Source organism: Cavia porcellus, unplaced genomic scaffold (assembly GCF_034190915.1).
Source record: "Cavia porcellus strain 051 isolate PalLab524CR breed Dunkin Hartley unplaced genomic scaffold, mCavPor4.1 scaffold_15, whole genome shotgun sequence".
Classification (NCBI taxonomy): Eukaryota; Metazoa; Chordata; class Mammalia; order Rodentia; family Caviidae; genus Cavia; species Cavia porcellus.
Genome location: NW_026947498.1, coordinates 71,193,903 through 71,212,085, shown reverse-complemented (window position 1 = coordinate 71,212,085; position 18,183 = coordinate 71,193,903). Strand labels below are relative to the sequence as shown.

General features: G+C 47.0%; 1 protein-coding gene across 2 annotated transcripts in view; it reads left to right on the top strand.

Annotated features, from left to right (window-relative positions):
* Itgb5 (integrin subunit beta 5) overlaps positions 1-18,183 on the top strand; it is a 105,585-nt gene that overhangs the window by 7,766 nt on the left and 79,636 nt on the right. For both annotated transcript variants that reach the window (XM_063225113.1, XM_063225114.1), the window contains exons 2-3: positions 1,959-2,044; positions 8,984-9,188. In XM_063225113.1, the coding sequence (XP_063081183.1) occupies positions 1,959-2,044; positions 8,984-9,188 (291 nt within the window). The remainder of the gene's footprint in view (positions 1-1,958; positions 2,045-8,983; positions 9,189-18,183) is intronic.

Below are 18,183 nucleotides of genomic sequence, written 5' to 3'. Positions count from 1 at the left end.
CTCTGCTAATAAGGAAGTTGTTTGTGAGTTTATGTGTTGAGCCTCTAGAGTCCTAAGTAAGACTTCTGACCTTAAATTCCTTTCTGACCTGGGGACTTTAGAGGTCTGCACCAGGATGCTTGGATCTCAGTGTCACAGCAGCCCTGTGTCACCAGGAGGCCTCCTGGCCTTGTATGGGCCCCTGTTGCTTGGGACCCCGGTGGACCCCATTATTGTAGACAGAGCTCCTTGTGTCCAGTCACTTACACAGCATTTCTCCTGATTTTATCTGTGTAATGAGGTGACCTTACCAGCTTGTCTTAAAGCACTTCTAGCTGCAAGCTTCTACAGTTCCATTGTTTGACAGGAAGATTTTATACAACCCAAAAGAAAGAAAGAAAACAGATGTCGTGGGGAGCTGAGGCTATACTTGAAAGGTTGAAGAGAGGAGGAAAGCTAGCTTTTATTCTAGATTTTATTTTATTTTTTTTTCCTTCCTTAGTGGTTGCTGGCAAGGTTAAGGGTATTTGACTAAAAAGCAAAACTGACCTTTTAAACCCCGTTTCCAGCACACACTCTGATTTTTAAAGGCTTGCATGTCTGTTTCAAAAGCCCTGAGTAGAGGTTGTCAGTGAGAGCAGGTGACAGGCGGGCCCCGTTTCCTGGCTGGCCGTGTTCTAAGATCTTGGTCTGACCGGGGAGGCCCCTTCCTGCTTAAGGGTCACACGTAGCTGGCACCCAGGACTCTGCTGCAGGCCTGGCAGTAGAGGGCATTTGAGGAATCCTGGGCTGAGGCCCCATGACACCTGACAGGGCAATTTCCAGGGCGTGTGGGGGCCCAGGTTCCAGGATCAGGGTTTCCAGCTGGTGGGTAGCACTGTTCTGCCACTCACAGAGTCTCCCTGCTCCCTTCCTAGTGTCTCAGGGCCATGCCGGCCTCTCCTGCCCTCCATGTCAGCTGCTGCTCTTCACCCACCAGGGGTCTCTTCTCTCCAAAGTCACAGTGTAACTACCTACCCTCTGGTCTGTTTCCTTGACATACAGGGTTTCTGTGGTTTTACCACAGCGTGTGAGGTACAAGTGGGGAACACGGTGGGCTGGGAAAGGGAGATTACGGTGGAGTTCCTCTCTTTTCCACAGTCAGCCTGCCTCAGGGATCCCTCCCCATTTAGTTGGGTGGGGGGAGGAGGAAGAGATGGAGGAGGAAGGCTGGCTTGAATTTGAAATAAGTAACTTTTACAAGGAAAAGGCAGTTTCCTGGGTGTGTGTGTGTTTGTTTTAAATCAGGGGTGCGTTGAGCCAGGGATTTAGCTCAGTGGCATAAGCACCTTGCCTGGCAAGCTCAAGGCCGTGAGTTCAATCCTTGGTGCCAAAAAAACAAAACAAAACAAAAACAAAAACAAAGAAAGATAAGTCAGGGGTGGGTTTTGAAATTTTTCAACCAGTTTTTCATTACCACCAGGCAATGATATGATTTTCCTCCTAGGTGTGTTAGTAGATGTTTAATTAGTGAATTTCCTTTACATTAACCCAACGCTGTATTTCAGTGACTTCTTTTGTATACTAGATTGTGATGAGATAGTACTTGTTTCGTTTGTACCTGAGTGAAACTCAACCAGTTCTTATCTTCCTTTCTTCTCTGTTCTTCTTGTCATTTTTGAGTGGACTGATTGTAAAAGGTCTTCTTTCCAGATGAGGGAAGGTTTGCTGAGTTACGGAGGAAAGAAATGAAACCTAAGTGGACCCAGCAGAAGAAATGGGGCTGCTCAAGGGTGCCTGCAGGGTGGATCTTCAGAGCTCAGTGTTTGACTCAGCCAATGGCTGGCTTACTCTGCATTTAGCATGGGGTACCCCTAGCCTCGACCCTCTGTTAAAGTATAAAGTGATCCCTGCCCCACTTTGAATGAAGCCATTCAAAGCCCTTGTCAATAAGATTTATAACCAGGAGCTAATTGATGCATTTTTACCTTGCTTTAAAGGTCTCAACATGTGTACTAGTGGGAGTGCCTCCTCCTGTGAAGAGTGTCTGATGATCCACCCGAAATGTGCCTGGTGCTCCAAAGAGGTAGGCGGTCAGGATATGGAGCAGGGGAGGGGAAGGGGGTGCCGCTCCACCACACACATTCACTGTGTGTGAAAGTGTGTGCGGGTTCCACGGGCTGCTGTCCCACGACTGTCCCAGAGTATGGCAAATCCAAGTCGATCAAATAGTGAGGGTGAAATGGGAGGTTGGGTCTCTTGAGAGTGTTGAATGTCAGTCGTGTCTTAGGGAAGCGAGGCTTTCCTTACCTTTTGTGTAGTGACCAGTTAGGACTCTGGTAGTGTCCTGATCTTTGGACAAGAATTCCACATGACTCGAGAGCTGTGAAGTGAGTGAGTTGTCTAGCAATTGACAGCGTGCCTTGGGCAGATGGTGTCCCTATAAAATAATGTCTCTGCTTTAAAAGAAATAAGAAAACTTTATAATGAGTGAAATAGGAATGACCATGGCCTCAGAACATGGATTCAGGTTACCCTGAATGACATGTACTACTGTGGAAGAGGTAATGTGAACTTTTACAGTCACAGAACAAAAGAAAGTCATGCATCAATACATTTTCCAGTGACTGGGAGGAACTTCACGTAGGTGTCGTAGCAAGGTAGGGAAATCTCTTCCACAGGTCTCAGATGTTGGCTTGTAGCATTCTAAGTTTTAGGGTTGGTGGAGCTAAACTTAGTGTCTGCTAAACTTAGTGATGAATTCTTTACTATACATGAGAATATTAGGTCAGATACAAAAGTTACGGTAGACAGCTATTAGAAGGCCTAAAATAGCCCAAGATAATTTTGACTCTCGACCCACAACATTCCATCTCTTCACAGTCACAGTGTTCTAGTCATCCAAGGTTGAGGAGCCTGCAGAATCTTTATGGCTTTTCCAGGGAATTTCAGTTCTCGATGAGGAGATGATGTTGCTTATCATCTGAGTGTGGCTCTCCTGAGAATGAATACTAGTGATTAGCCTTTATGGAATGATTTTATTTAAAAGTATCAAGGGTATAGCACAGTAGTAGCTTGTCTGGCGTGAACAAGGGCCTGGTTCCATCCCCAGTACTGTGATCAGTCAGTCAGTCCTTCCCTATAAAAGCTAGTGTTCTGCAAGTACCATAACAAGGGCCATGAATTTGGATGAGCATGTTAGGTGTGTCACTACTGTGAGCAAAGGACGTGACAGGGTCTCACTAGGCTAACCAGGAAAGATCCGTGTCTAAGCTTCTTAAAGGAAGTATCTGTGTCACTTTTCTGAACTGTTGTTTGAACCACAACACACAAGCGCTCCCTCCCTGTATGAGTTGCACTGTTACGTTTATTTGTAAAAGAACCCAAGACTCACTGCTTTGGACTGGCTCGTCTGTGTGACCAGGATTATTCTCCATGGAGAAAGACTCAGAGGTCTAGCAATTTCCTTAACCTACGATGGCTAACAGTGGCAGTTCGGGGACGCCTGTTATATGCCCAGAGTCTCCAATCTTCACAGCTCTCTGTCACATATCTGTAACCACAGTAGTCTGGAGGCTGAGGCAGAAGAATCTCAATCCCACGCCCAGCCTGTGTAACTTAGCAATGTAGCAACACCCTGTCTCAAAATAAAAAATGAAAAAGGGTTGGGATGGAGTCTAGTGCAAAGACCTTGAATTCAATCCCATCATGTGACAGCTGTGAAGGGCCAGGGATTTAGCTCAGCAGTGTAAGCTCCTGCCTGGCAAGTGCCAGCTTGTGGTTTTGATCCCCGGTACAAAAAAAAAAGTAGCAAAATAACAGGGAACTTTACAGCATCTTTCTGCCCCTTTTTTCTTATCCAGGCTACTCAGGGCAGGTAGCACTCATACCCTAATAGTGCCCTGGATCCCAGCATTGTACCATGAGTCAGTCCCAGCCCCACGCACTCTAGATGCAGCCACCTCTGAGAAGGTCCCACCAGTGACCACATGAGGCTTTGGCAGAGACATCTAGATACAAGCCATCACACATGTTAAACAGACTGAGTTAGAAAGCCAAAATTTGAATCTCAGCTTTACCATGATTGAGTCTTCATTTCTCAGTGTGACCTTGGGAGGAAGCTGCTAGACACCTGTCCCCCAGCAGTGACCAAGTGAGTTATCCAGGAAATTGCTGCTATCGATAGGCATTTCCTGGTGAAATGTGACCAGCCTTTGGAGGGGAGGGCTTCTGTTAAGTTTCTTCCTCTCGTGTACTAGTTCTCCCTCAAGTCTGACCTCCTGGTGTTAACAGTCAGTGAGGTTATCCTAAGGATCAGATAACTCTCCTAGCAAAGTTCCCTGTACCCTAGTGGGTTCCCGCTCTGCTAAAGCGGAGCCACACTCCTGGCTGTAGACCTTCCAGTGATGCTGCCCTGCAACGTGGCTGCCCGTCTTCCTGGAGGCAAGCTTCCTTCAGGGCATGATTTGTATTGAGAGTTAGAGTGGAGAGCTAGGAGTGGCTTTGATCCTCACTCCTTAGAATTTAAGTACTGCTGGTGCCTTTGTAACCACAGTCTGGGAGGCATCCCAGGAGTCAGGGACCACAGACAGCAGTGATGGAAGTCCAGGGAGGGCTGCTGCATGGCCAACCGGCGGGGCCAGGTCCCTACCAGGGTCTCTGCCTGTCTCTGTGTGGATCCCAGAGCAGCATCCCCAGAGCTCATGCCCCACCAGCTCTCCCGAGGCACATGCAAGGAACAATGTGTAGATGCTGACCTGTCAAAGGCCAGGGTGGCCCACCATTCCTTCTGTCCTCATTTCCCATTTAAAACTCAGCCACATGGCCACCTAATTGCAGTGAGCACAGGAAGAACTGCTCACCATGGTCAGGAGTGACACACGAGTGAGTCAGGTGGATCAGTAGCTGTGCTATAGGCATGCAGCCCAGTGTCACTGCAGGAGGACATCTGGGGTCAGCACCCCAGAGAGGACAAAAGACACAGTACCAGGCTGCTGCAAGGTCTGGCAGGAGGAGGACTGGGCTAGGCTGGACCACTGTGGAGAACAGTGGGCCTCAGATGCTTGGATGCCTGGGGGATGCTTTGCTGCTGTGGCCTGGAGCAAGGTGGGGTCCTGGCCTTGGCACAGATGTGGGGAAGAAGGAAGGGTACAGGGCTGGGTGTGAGAAGGGGTGCAGACGAGAGACTGGGAAGCAGGATGGGACTTCTGGGGCAGGAAAGGTAGGGAGTACTCTATTTTCCTTCAAGCTGGGAAGGAAATGAAAAAATACCAGGTCGAGTCCAGCTCACGATAAAATATTGATTCCTAAAGAAAGCATCTTTGTGCTTGGACCAAATGAATGGAATAACTTTGGCCTGTTGCAGATGCCACGTAGACATTTGTTTGGTGAATTAAATGAGCCAACTAAATATTCCCCAGGCAGAGAGTATGCGTGGCAGCGTGCTGTTGGCACATGATGCCTGCTTGTCACTCATTGCTGTCCCTTCAGATCCACAGGGTTTGCCAGCTGGGTGGCAACCTCAGCTGGGCAGGGACCTGGCCCACTGTGTACAGTAAGAGGCGGCATCCAGGTGGCCAGCTCCCACCTGTGCCCACTTCCCGCCTGGGCTCTTCAGCTGCTTATTCCGCATCCCGGGAGCCCATCCTTCTGGACTCTTCTTCTGGGGCCTGTAGGGTCTTCCTCTTCCGTTTCTTAAGACACGCATAAATTTGTCCATCGTCTAAAACACCTGAAACAACCTTCCACATCTGGTTAGAGTTTCCAGTGTCAACAGTTGGTGGTGTTCACGGGAGAACCTGAATGCATAGGCCTGCATTCTGTACCACTGAGCTGCCCATAACACTCGGACTAGGAGGAAAGAGTTATTTTTTTTCCTGTGGTACAGCCAGCCCATTTTTTATTTTTGGGGGGAGGGATGGGTTCTCCGTAAGTAAATTGCTAAGGCTGGGCTCTAATTTGTGATCCTCCTGCTTCCGTCTCCTAGAATTATAGACCTGTGACACGATACCTGGCCAGGGAGAGGATTTTAATTAACAGCATGTACAGGAGGCAGGTGTTACCAGGGTATATTAAGTGCATGGCATACAACAGGTTCAATAGTAGTGTTGGAAAAACTAAAGCTGCATAGTTGGGCAACCTCTCTTCCTTTTCTTTGCCATTACCACAGTGTCAAAAGCCACCAAGATAGCTAGGCACAGTGGCACATGCCTGTAACCCCAGAACTCTGAGCATCTAAAGTAGGAGGATTGCAAATGTGAACCAAGCATGGGCAATTTAGCAATGAAGTGAGGTACTGTCGCAAAATAAAAAATACAATAAATAAATAAATAAAAATAAAGGTCCCCATGGATGCTTCAAGTTCCTGTTCTGTTTCTGTTGTTGGCCACTTGCCTTTAATGAGGGCCTGTATGTGTCCTGGAGAGTTTGATGAGGGCATTTCCAGAGATGCTAGTGGGCTCTCTTTCATGCATTAACAACCCTACCAGCCCATCACTGAGGGTCCCATTCTGTGGGACTGTAACACTGTGACCCATTCTGCAGCTCACACCTGCTTGTCCTTGTTGAAATGAGAACTCTCCCACCCCTTCCCTATGAGCCCACTCTGTGCCATGCTCTGTATCAGGCTGACCTTCGAGTTTGATAGGTGGCAGGGACGTTTCTGCACCCAGGGCAGCAGCGAAGCCCTACGCTGAGGCAAGGAGTGCAGGCCAAGTCATTTCCTGCTGTAGAATCTGCAGGAGCCTTGGCTGAGACAGAAGCAGATGGCGCAAAGCACCAGACTCGAGCCGGGGTCGCTGGGGCCAGACCACCGCAGCTCCTTGGACAGCCTGAGGGCTGTGGACCTCTGGTTCCTGTGGAAGAGGCCTGAGGCCTGAGATGTGCTTGGAATGTGCTGGATTCCGCTGTCTGGCAGAGAGCCGGCATCAGGTCTCTGGAGCCTGGAGCTCATGGACGTTTCATATCCAGATGGCCTGGGAGGATTTTTCTTATCATGAATTTTTCTCCCAGGGTTTATAATTGGAGGTATCTGCATCCGTTGACTGTACAGCTTAGAAATGTGGCCAGTGAGACATTCTCTTGATTTATATTGTTTGTGCAGTTGGAAGGTCATCAGCATCAGAAGATATGCCCTTGGTCTCTGGTTTTGATTTCCTCTTTTTAAATGGGCATTTGTCCTTGTTCAGAATTAAACTTATCTAGAAAACAGCTCAGGAGAGGGAGGAGATGCTCTGGGGCTTGGGGGTGACGCTCCCTGCAAGGGTCTGCAGCACATTCTGTCCTTTTCCAGGGCAGCAGGACACCATGGCTGGGAATCCACCATGGCCATTTTCAGATTGTACGAGATAGTCGCAGCTGGGGGAGCCCTTGTGAAGTGGAGCTTTTCTCCCCAAGCCTCCAGAGCCACCATGTCCACAGTGTGTTCACTGCTGACCCTGAGGCCCCAGAGCTGAAACAGTGGCAGGCCTAGCTTGGACCTGCAAGCAGCTTTGCTGTGTGGACCCGGAGATGGTGGCACCTGGCAGCAGAGATGGTTGGCACTGAGAAGCCCCATTGGGTCCGAGTGTGTTCTGGACAGTCCTTTGCTGTCAAGCAGGAGCTGCTGAAAGGGGAATCCCTTGTGGTGGCACCTTGCTGACTTGGCTGGCATGTCTGATGCCACACTGAAGTTGCAGCTTTCACATGACCAATGGTGGTTCTCGGGCTGGCATCCAGGTGACGGTGCCAGAGTCCATGGTTCTTGCTGTTGATGCAGCCAGCTTCAAGGAAGCCTGGTCTCTCAACCTGAAGAGGGCTCTGCCACCAACAGCTGGAGAGTGAGGAGGCCCTGAGTTGAAGGGCGTAGTGGGGGCCAGGGCCTGGCTGCCCCAGACCTCCAGTCTCTGGAGCGTGATCTGGACTTTTTGGTCCCAGCAGGCGGACCTTCATCATGGACTGGGAGTATCTGTCCAAAATCCTGTTGATATCCCGGCTCTCTGTAGTTTTAATTTATATTTCTCTGACGGGCAGAAAAAACAATAGGGTTTTTGGAATTTCTGCTTAGTCTTCGTCAAATACTTATTTGTCATGACTATACTGAAGTACTGCGGCATATTTTTCTTATAGTTAGGGGCTCAGGTTACAGGTGACTGTGATATTATCCTGGTACTGCAGTGCAGATCTTCGCACAGATCTTCCCTTTTCTTCCCATTGTTTTTGCTGACACAGTGGAGTGGATGGCTGAGTCATGGGTTCCATATATGCTGCCACGTTGCCTCCATAATTGGCTGTGCAGGATTCAATACATATAAAAGCTGATGCACAAACTCAAAAGCTCAAAAATTCATTTTCAAATGCTCAAACAAGGACCATGTATCTTTAAAAGTAATTCTTTATTTGGGTATAGTGGCACATGCCTGAAATCCCATCTATTTGGGAGGCTGATACAGAAGGATCTCAAATTCTGGGACTTAGACTCTGTCTCAAAATAAAAAATAAAAAGGTGTTGACAGGTAGCTCAGTGGTAGAGCATCCTGGGTTCGTGTCCTAACACTGCACACATATACACACATACAAATTATCTGCATAAACTTTGACTATTTCAATTTCTTTGGCTGATGAAGTAGAAGGGAAAATTTCAATTATCAAAATAATGACGAAACCTTTCCTTTCATTTCTTTTGGTGATACTGGAGATTGAACCCAGAGCTTTTACAGTGAGCTATGCCCCCAGACCTTATTTTGAGACATAGGCTGGTTAAATTGTCCAGGCGGGGCTCAAATTTGTAACCATCTTGTCTCAGCCTCCCAGAGTGCTGGGATTTCAGGTATATGCTACCATACCTAGCTAAAACCAAACATTTTTATAAAATGCTTACAGTTACGAATACTTTCTCATCTGCCACTCTGTTAATCCTCCCAATTCTCAGTGAGTCTTTTGGGATGGGGATTATCAATGTCTCCAGTTTTAGTGGCTCAAACGGGATAGAGAGATGTGCTGCAGAGATGACCCAGCACCTCCTGTATGTGCCTCTGTTTCCCCCCAGGTCTTTGGCAGCTCGAGGTCAGTCACCTCCCGGTGTGACCTGAAGGCAAACCTCCTCCAGAACGGCTGTGGCGGTGAGATCGAGAGTCCGGCCAGCAGCACGCGGGTCCTGCACAGCCTGCCTCTCAGCACGGAGGGCTCCAGTACCATGGGCTCGGATGTCATTCAGATGGCCCCGCAGGAGGTGGCTGTGGACCTCCGGCCTGGTGAGTCACCTTTAGGATGAGCTGGACAACCTGGACGTGCGCAGGCCCATGGAGAGGACATGAGCTGGGCCCAACAGAGGCGCCAAACCTGGGAGACTGAGCGCAGCCCTCTGTATATGGATCTTTGCTGTTTTTTAAAAATGTAGGAGAATTTATGTAACATAAAATTCACCAGTCTAACCCTGTGTGTGTGTTACTGGCCCTCATGCATGCAAGGCAAGTTTTGTACCCCTGAGCTGCATCTGTATGCTCTTTTTTTTTTTTTTTTTTTTTTGGTTTATTTAGACAGTGTCTCCTTATGTGGTTCAGGCTGGCCTTGAGTTCACTATGTAACCCAGGCAGGCCTCAACTTACAGTAATCCTCCTGCCTCAGCCTTCTGAGTACTGAGATTGCAGGTGTGTACCACCACAACTGGCCCCACTCCTTTATAAATTTATGTTTTGAAACAGATGGGTCAGCTTCCCAGGCTAGTCTTAAACTTTTAATTTCCTAAATTAGCTCCTATACCCCAGCAACTGGGATTACAGTTGTGCACCGCTGCATCAAGCTCCTTTTAACCATTTTTACCAGGATGGTTCAGTTTTCCATATTGTATGTCATCACTGCCGTTTGTTCTCAGGACTTGGTCAGCATCCAGGCAGAAACTCTGTCTGTTAGGCAGCTATTCTTAACCTCTCTTCTCGCCAGGTCAATAACCTATCTTCCATTCTCTGTCTCTGAACTTGACTGTCCTAGGTGCCGCTTGTAAATGAATCGATACAGTTGTATTTGTCTTTAAGTGTTCCTTAGCATTCTCAAAGTTCGGCCCTATCATAGCCCTGGGCAAAGTTCCCTCTCTTTAAAGTAGAATGATATTCCATTGTAATACTTGCGACATTTTTTATCTACTCATCTATAATGGACATTCAAGCTTTTTCGACCTGTGTGAGTAATGCTATTGATTTTTCTGGGAGGATGCTGGTGAATGTACTCCCTTATTAGTTTAAGTTGCTCCAGAAAAGTGTTACTTCTTTTAAAAAGTATTTCTCTGTCAGCAAAATCCCTTTGATTCCATGGTATTCTCAAGACACAGACTTTTAGAGCAGAAATATTTTGTTTCATGATCCGTGAGCCCCTGCAAGCTCTAGAGGTGATGATAACGTGAAGAACCTAAGAAGTGTTGTAAACCTGCTAAGTGCCAAATGCTTGGCACGCTCTGAGCGAGCTGGAATCATTGTATACTTGAGGAAACAACTCACTGCGGTCTCCCAGTCAGTAAGCGGCAGATCTGACCCTGTCCCTGGGCCTGCGTCCACGGCTGTTTCTGGTTTACCTCCTCTGTCATCGAATACCTTGCACTGCACAATCCTTGTAGCCTCAAAGGTGAGCCCTGTGTGTGGCGACATTGGAGAGGATCGTGGTGTTGGGAGGGAGCCCATCTCTCAAAGTCTCACTTTCAGAGGGTGGTGTGGGGGGAACCTTCATTTCTTCTGGCTTGTTTAGAGGCTTTCATGAGACCCTTTGTACAGAAGAACTTTGAAAAGCTAAAATTACTCTTTTGGGCTGGGCACCCAGCAGTGGGTTGCTGCAGTGCTGCACACCCAGAAAAGCTCACTGTGGGTGCACTGTTGTTCTTACTTCTCTTTTCGTTTTGTTTTTTGGCAACACTGGGTATTGACCCTGAGGCCTTTGCACAGAGCCACATGCTCGAGCTATTTTTTATTCTTTCTTTGCAGAGTCTCACTAAGTTGCTAAATTGCACAGGCTGGGCTCAAACTTACGATGAGCTCCGAGATCTCACATATTCAGTAAATTTGATTTTGCTTGAAACTAAGAAACAAAAGAAAGGCCTAAGTAGGCCTGCTGGATAGGGAAGCACAAACTGCTAGATCATCTGCTCAGGGATTAGAGCTGGGGTTAATGGAAGTGAGGATTTCACAAATCTCCTTACAGTACGCAGCAGTCAGCCGGTGGATGATGCAGCGAGACACTGAGCTCATAGAGGCAGGAACCCTCACAGCCCGCTCTGGGGATGACTGTCAGCTCACATATTCCTGTAGTTACAGGAAGAGCCACCAGCTACTTGTGTCTCCATTGTGTCTCCTTTCTTATCAGATAAACAGTGGAGCAGTAATTTAAAGGAAATTCTAGAAGAAGCATCCACCTCCACACTGTTGTTTGCATTTTTTACCTAGCACGTCTCTGTTTACTTGTGTTCATATTTTCCATTTACCTACACTTGTAATTTATTTATTCTGTGTGCTGTTCTCGTGCAATAATTTTTGAAACTAAGGACCACAGTTCACAACTTTGACAGGTTTTGGTCACCCTCCCGGGAGGTTTCTCTCTTGCGTCTCTGGAGTTCTGAATCTAGAAGGGCTCACAAGAGGCTGCAGGGTCCCCTTCAGGAAATACGGTGTGTGATGATGTGTCCTGTCTCAGGGGGGATTTAGTGAGGAAAGAGGTGGATGTCACAGAGTCGTGTTAAGGTGTGACTGTGAGCAGAGAGGCTATGTGGTTTCCCTGTCAGCTGACTAGCTTTTAAACAGCCCCGTGGAAGAGCCAGGGAAATGACGGCAGGTTTCTGCTCCTAAAGCTCAGTGTATGCTCAGTTTAGTGACATCTCCAGCTCAGCATCGTGGGAGATAATACAGATAGCACAGTCCAGTGTTTATACAAAATGTGAGTGCTCTGTGCAGGGCAACCTTGCAAGGTGGGGAGCCCACTGCCCTATGAAGACCACCCAAGCCGTGAGGATGTTCAGCCTATAGAGGTGAAGACCAGGCGAGAGCCAATGAAAATAATTCCTCTAGCCCAGTGTGGTGGCTCATGACTATCATCCCAGCACTCAGGAGGCTGAGGCAGAAGGATCGCTGTGGAGTTCAAGGCCAGCTTGGGCTACAGAGTGAACTCAAAGCTAGCCCGAACTATACAGCAAGACCCTGGCCCTATTGAGAACCTGGCCAAGAGTCCTGATTTAAGAGTGCACCGAGTAAAATAAAAAACAGAGACAAGTATAGTAGTCCATCAGTGGCTGGGAGGTCAGTGTCTCTGGATCGGACCTGTCCACTCGCAAAGCATTCACTATTTATTGGGTGTATGCGGTGATAGGTGGGGCTAGTAAAGGGTTACAGTTCATCAAAGATTCAGACTCAAGAGGTTGTAGATAACCTTAGAAGTATCTTGACTTGGAGTATAATCCTGTGATGACTTGTGAAGGTGTAGATTTTCTTATGTTTAGAAAAGTCAATGGGAAATCTCAGATGGGTGGTACCAATAATCCCAATCCTTGCTTTTGTCCCATAGGGAAATAATGCAGAATTAGCCATTCTGAATTTGTGGTCTCCAACGTGTTCCCACAAAAAAAAAAAAAAGAAAAAAGAAAAAAGATTTCCAAAAGCTCCAGAACCATCACAAATGTTTCTAAATACAGAAATATGTGTGCATGCGCCCTCCTGTATGGGTATGTGGTGCTGGGGGTGGAATTCATGACCTGGTCCATGCTTGGCAACCACTGTATCGCTGAGCTCTGTCCCCTGCCTCTAAATCCAGAAACACTGGAAACCAATAATGTCTAGTAACAGTTTGAAAATGTAGGTTTAATATTTATAAAGAGGAATCCAGAAAATCTCATCGACGTTGTTGAAGGCTGAATGGCATGCTGCACCTAGCAAAGTTTTGGTGCATACTTACTTCAGGAAGTCCCCCGATTCTGAGGCGGGCTCTTGGGTGTGCGGGGACTGGTTTTGCATTATGTACTTTCAGAAATGCTTCTGGGCCTGCTCCTCGCCCTGCCCCCATGCCCCCTAATAGCTATTTGTTGAATGAAATGTAATGCTTTCCAGCCCTGTACAGAGTACTCAGGGACAAGCCTCAGCATGACACGAAAGACCTGAAGGAGAAAGGAAGGGAGGGAAGAAAGCAACATCCTTCTTTACGCAGAATTATTTAATTTTTAAAAAATTGAGGTAGGGTTAGGGATTTAGCTCAGTGGTGCAGCGCTTGTCTGGCAAATGTGAGGTCCTGAGTTCAACTCCTGGTACCCAAAATAAAAGTAAATTATAAGTTGAAATATAAATCATAAAACTCAGTGCTTTAAAGTGGTTCTTCATGTATTTGGAAAGTTATATAAATATTACCACCCTCTAATTCCATAACATTTTTGTTAGCCCAGAAAGAAGCCCAGTCCCAGTACCAGTCATTCCTTATCCTACCCGCCCTTTCCTCACTCAGCCCCGGCCATCACTGATGCCCTCGCCATCTCCATGATTTTGCCTGTGCATCTCGTCACATTGTGACCATGTGGCCTTACAGTCATCCATTTTTTAGAATGCATTTCATTCCTTTTTATGGCCAAATAATATTCCATTTTACATTCATATATAGTTGTACCACATTTCTGTTGAAATTTCTGCAAATTTAGGCTGTTTCCACTTTCATGTACAGGTTTTTATGAAGACATGTGTTTTCAATAATCTTAGATATATAGCTAGGGGTGGAATTACTGGATCATATAGTAATTCTATGTTTAACTTTTTGAAGAGCTGCCAAATTTTAAGCAGGATTTTGTATAAAAACAGGATTGTGTTTTCCATTTTATTTCAATACTGGAAACTATGTCAGGATAAGGACTTTTAAAAAATCCCCAACAATAGACATAGAATCTTTAAGACGAGACGTACACTAAGTCTTACTGAGGTGGTCAAAAGCCAGTGGTGGTTTTGAAACACTGGGATAATTAGGGTTTCTTAAAACCATTATTTGCTTCAATCCCTAAGCCTCTTAAAAATGACCTTTGATTGTTAGCTTTTTTGCATTTTAAATTTTCTTTTGAAATAATTTTAGACTCCCAAGGAGCCGTAGGAAGGATACAGAGGTTTTCCATGTATTCTTTTCATCTGTTCCCAGTGGTAATGGTGGAGGTAACCAAAGGCTGTTCTCAAGGGCAGGAAGTCAGCGTTGGTGCGGCTACAGGGTTTGGCTGCTTTCAAGATGCATCTCTACCAGCTCCTGATGAAAGGGTTTGCTCCCAGCTCCTCCCGGAGAGGACCAGGATGCATGTTGCCCCCTACCTCCTCAGACTGACAACGAACTTGCTTGCAAAGGGGAAGGAGGACTTGATGGATGCATGAGAGGTTATTTTAAAGCAAACTGTAGACCTGGAGCCTCGTGCTTGGAGGCAGACCGTGCAGAAGCCACCATGGCATCAGCTGACTTACTCCCTGATGTCTTGACATCTGTGCAGAGTCAGTCAAGTATTCTGAGGTGGGAGAGGAGGCAGGGCCACTCAGCAGCCTGTTTAGACCAGGGAAGCAATTTTCTGATGCTAGGTCTGGATTTAATTTCAGGATACGAGATACCTCTTTCTGTGGCTCGCAGCGGGGCTGTAAGTTCATTTTCAAAGGTGGACACCAGGGCCCTCCCTCGTCAGCTGTATTGCACAGACGACTTTTCTGTTTCCCTTGTTTATACAGTTTCTTGCACTGAAGGTTAGTTCTAGGGAACCAAAAGCCACTCACTTATTTGGGGACGACCAGACTTTTATCTGCTGAATACTACTTGGTTTTAACACTTAGTGGTTAAAAAGAAAAATCAGTTTTAAATGTTCCTGCTGGAATTCTCTACTCACTCTCTAGAAATGTTTGTCATCTGATACATGTCCCTAAGGAAAAAGTTAACCTTTTACTTTATACTGAAGTGGGGCAGAGAAAAGCAAGCATTATAAATGCCTTTCAGCAGGACTGCTAGTTGATACTTGATTTCAGCAGCAGAGATTGTGCTTAATTGCTGAGCAGTGGCAGGAATTCCATGCAAAATGCAGCTAGGGCTGGGTGCTTTGAAACTGAAACCAGAGGCCATGAGGGGCTGCTGGTAGGAGCTTTACCCTCCCAGGTGCAGGGGATCCATGGAGCTTCAGATATCTGCTTTATCCTGTTTCTTTGATCCCACTGCTGGCCCGAGGCTGGGATTATAGGGAGCAGCTCCAGAAAGAAGAGATGCGAGCCTGTGGGGCCGGGAGGGAGGCAGCAGGGAATGACAAATCCAGGTCCGAGGCCTGGGATGGCACTGCCACAGACAGGGGCAGATCGGCCCTGCTGGTGGAAGTGAGCCGGGCTTTGCACCCCACTGGGCACGCGGGAGGGACACAGGTTTAAGGTTTCAGGCCCGGTGGCAGGACTGCTGGCTGGAGAGAGTGGCAGGGAGGGTGTGTGTGAGCAGGTGTGGTTCTGGAACTTACCCAGGTGGGAAAGATGCCCAGACCTTCTTCCAGACTGCCAGACTGCCAGTGCGGGAGGCTTCCCTGCTGGGAGTCAGGGTGCTGGCTGCCCAAACCAGGTCCATCCCTGCAACCTGCTGTCCAAGTGTGCCACTTTGCCAATGCCCATTCAGGAGCTTGTGCCATTTAAAACCGAGCTTTATACAGGTGCCAACAAACCCACCTCCTGAGCATAAATGATACTGATGGAGGAGAATGAAACTCCCAACCTGCTAGATGTCCCAGTATGAGTTGGTGCTCTCTAAAATCAAAGAATGAACTTTAGGAAGAGTGGAGGTTAAGAGCAGAATATATTTACTAGAGAAAGAAAGCTTCTGTCTGAGAGAGACAGAAGGAGTCCTGAGTGGGTTGCTCTGCCTTTTTCAGAACTTTATAAAGTAAAACCACGAGGTGAGTTGGGGATAGGAACTCCTGAGGTGGGCATAAGCATGTGACACAACTGTGGTCAGCCAATAAGATTAACTGCTCAGGTAAAATTGATTAAGTTAGGAACAAATAGGGGAGCAAGTCACATAGTAAGCAGGCATGCTTACCAGCAGAGACTTTCCCTGTAGGGAGCTGGGATGGTGACTCCTGACTTCCTCAGGGTTAGAGAGAACTAATATTTAGATTGTCAGTCCTTAGGAGGTGAGTGTATTTGCTTTGCCTTTTGTCTTGAGAGCTGGCCCGTGGCAGGAGATGTGTGTTTCCTCCAAGATTGCAAGGCATCTGAATTTCTGTACTGGCTCCTTTCAGGGCTCTGCCCTGTCTGCCTGCTTGTAATATTTCTAACTAAGCTGCCTGTGACAATACTGCCTTTGACCTTACAACCTTCCCCTTTTGAAGAATGAAAAAGATATTCCTATTCAACATGTGGAGCCCGTGTGTGTGTGTATGTGTGTGTGTGTGTGTGTGTGTGTGTGTGTGTATGTGTGTGTGTTTTCTTGGTGATGAATTTCTCTTAGAATTTAATGCCAAGAGATTTCTCATTTCTGGGCTGGGGATGCAGCCAGTGGTTATGTGTTTGCTTCGCGTGCATGTGGTCCTGGATTCACCCTCCAAAACTGAAAAATAAAACGGTTTCTCATTTCCCAGGAGATAATCTCATCTCCCTGCAGAGGACACATATATCATATCATTTCCCTCTTTGCCTTAGGTCTGGAATATTTGAAATTAATTGTACATGCCCAAGACTATATATAGCTAGTTAAACTCAAGTTTCTGGCAGAATTTTTTCTTTTTCAATTCCCGGTACCAAAAAAAAAAAAAAAAAAAAAAAATTCTGTTTTTTTGTCCCTACAGGAAATTGTTTTAATAGTTTACTTCCAGCAGAATTGAGTTATGTGTTGTATATATGACTTCATGTAATCCCCACATTGATTAATATCTTCCTCATTTTACGGAAACAGAAACTGAGCAGCAAGTTTAGAGGAAGCTGAGGTCTTCTGAATTGTTGGTGACCAGATCTGGATTTGAACCCAGCTCTCCCATTTCCAAGCCTAGACTTGCTCAAGGGTGCCTCCTGGCCTCTGAATCCACAATATTCCCCATCTCCTCCTCCCAAGCACCATGTGTTAATTATGCGTCATCCACAGAAAGGTACAAGTCAATTCTGGATGAAAGAAAGTATGGCTAGAAGCTTTGGGGAAGGTGGACTGGTATTAGGAAATGCAGGGGGCCCTGCAGAGGTCGTGGAATTGAGCTGGCGAGTTGTGATTGCAGGTTTATTCCACTCGCAGTCTGCCGGGATGAGAAGCCCAAGGTGTTTCTGCCTGTCCGAATCCTTCCTCTTGTGCACCCTTCCCCCACTGTAACCTGGCATCCAAAGGACACCGTTTGCCTGATCCGAGCCAGAGACCCACGGCAGCAGGCCAGAGCTCATTCTGGAAGAAATCGTGAACATTCTTCTGTTTGAGTCAGACTCTGCTGGGTTTTAAAAATAGGCTATGACCAGCCAGCAACTCAAACATCAGTGTTGAGGCAAACTGGAATAATAGACGTAAAAACAAGTCAGGCAGGCTTGGCGGTGCCATTGTGGATACAAATAGTAATTATAATAATTGTACTTCATGTGTGCAAGCCTTTGTCACCATGGAGCACTTCATTCCCACCAACTGCACGCAGTTTCAATCCGTGCAGTGGGCGCTGTTGCTACTTGCATTTCCCGTGTAAAGAAACTGGCTCTTGTTACACCCCTAATGGAGGGACAGAGCTGCAGCTTGAATTAAAATCTTTTGATCACTGGATTCTTCCTGGTCTGGCTCACAAAACGTGCCTATCTGCAGTGGGAGAAGAGCATAGAGGACTGAGTCCTGTGTCCTGCAGGAGCACTGAAGCCTTCCCTTGCTGGCTGTCAGCTGGAGGCTGATGATTGGCTTCTCAGAGTTGTGGCTGTGGCCAATCAGGAGCAGAGCTGTTGCTCAGAGCAAGACCACTTTGGCTGTTGCAACTCTGAACAGAAGGAGAAGATAGCACATGGACAGTACTGCTCTGGGTGAACAGTGTGTGTGTTGGTTCAGAAGCAGCTCGTAAGCCTAGGGTGGACTGAATTGTGTGGCGTGAACTGATGTTGGTTCTAATTGATTTACTCATAGAAATCATGAAATGATTTAGGAAGCATTATCCCACGTGGGTCTCCGAGCAATTGAGCTGCCCTGACTTGGGCTCCTCATCTGTGGGCTTTTCTTATTACAGAGCCAGAAATCATGTTCTTTCTCTTTGTGATGAGGGTGGGGCATGGGACTCGAACTCAGGGCCTC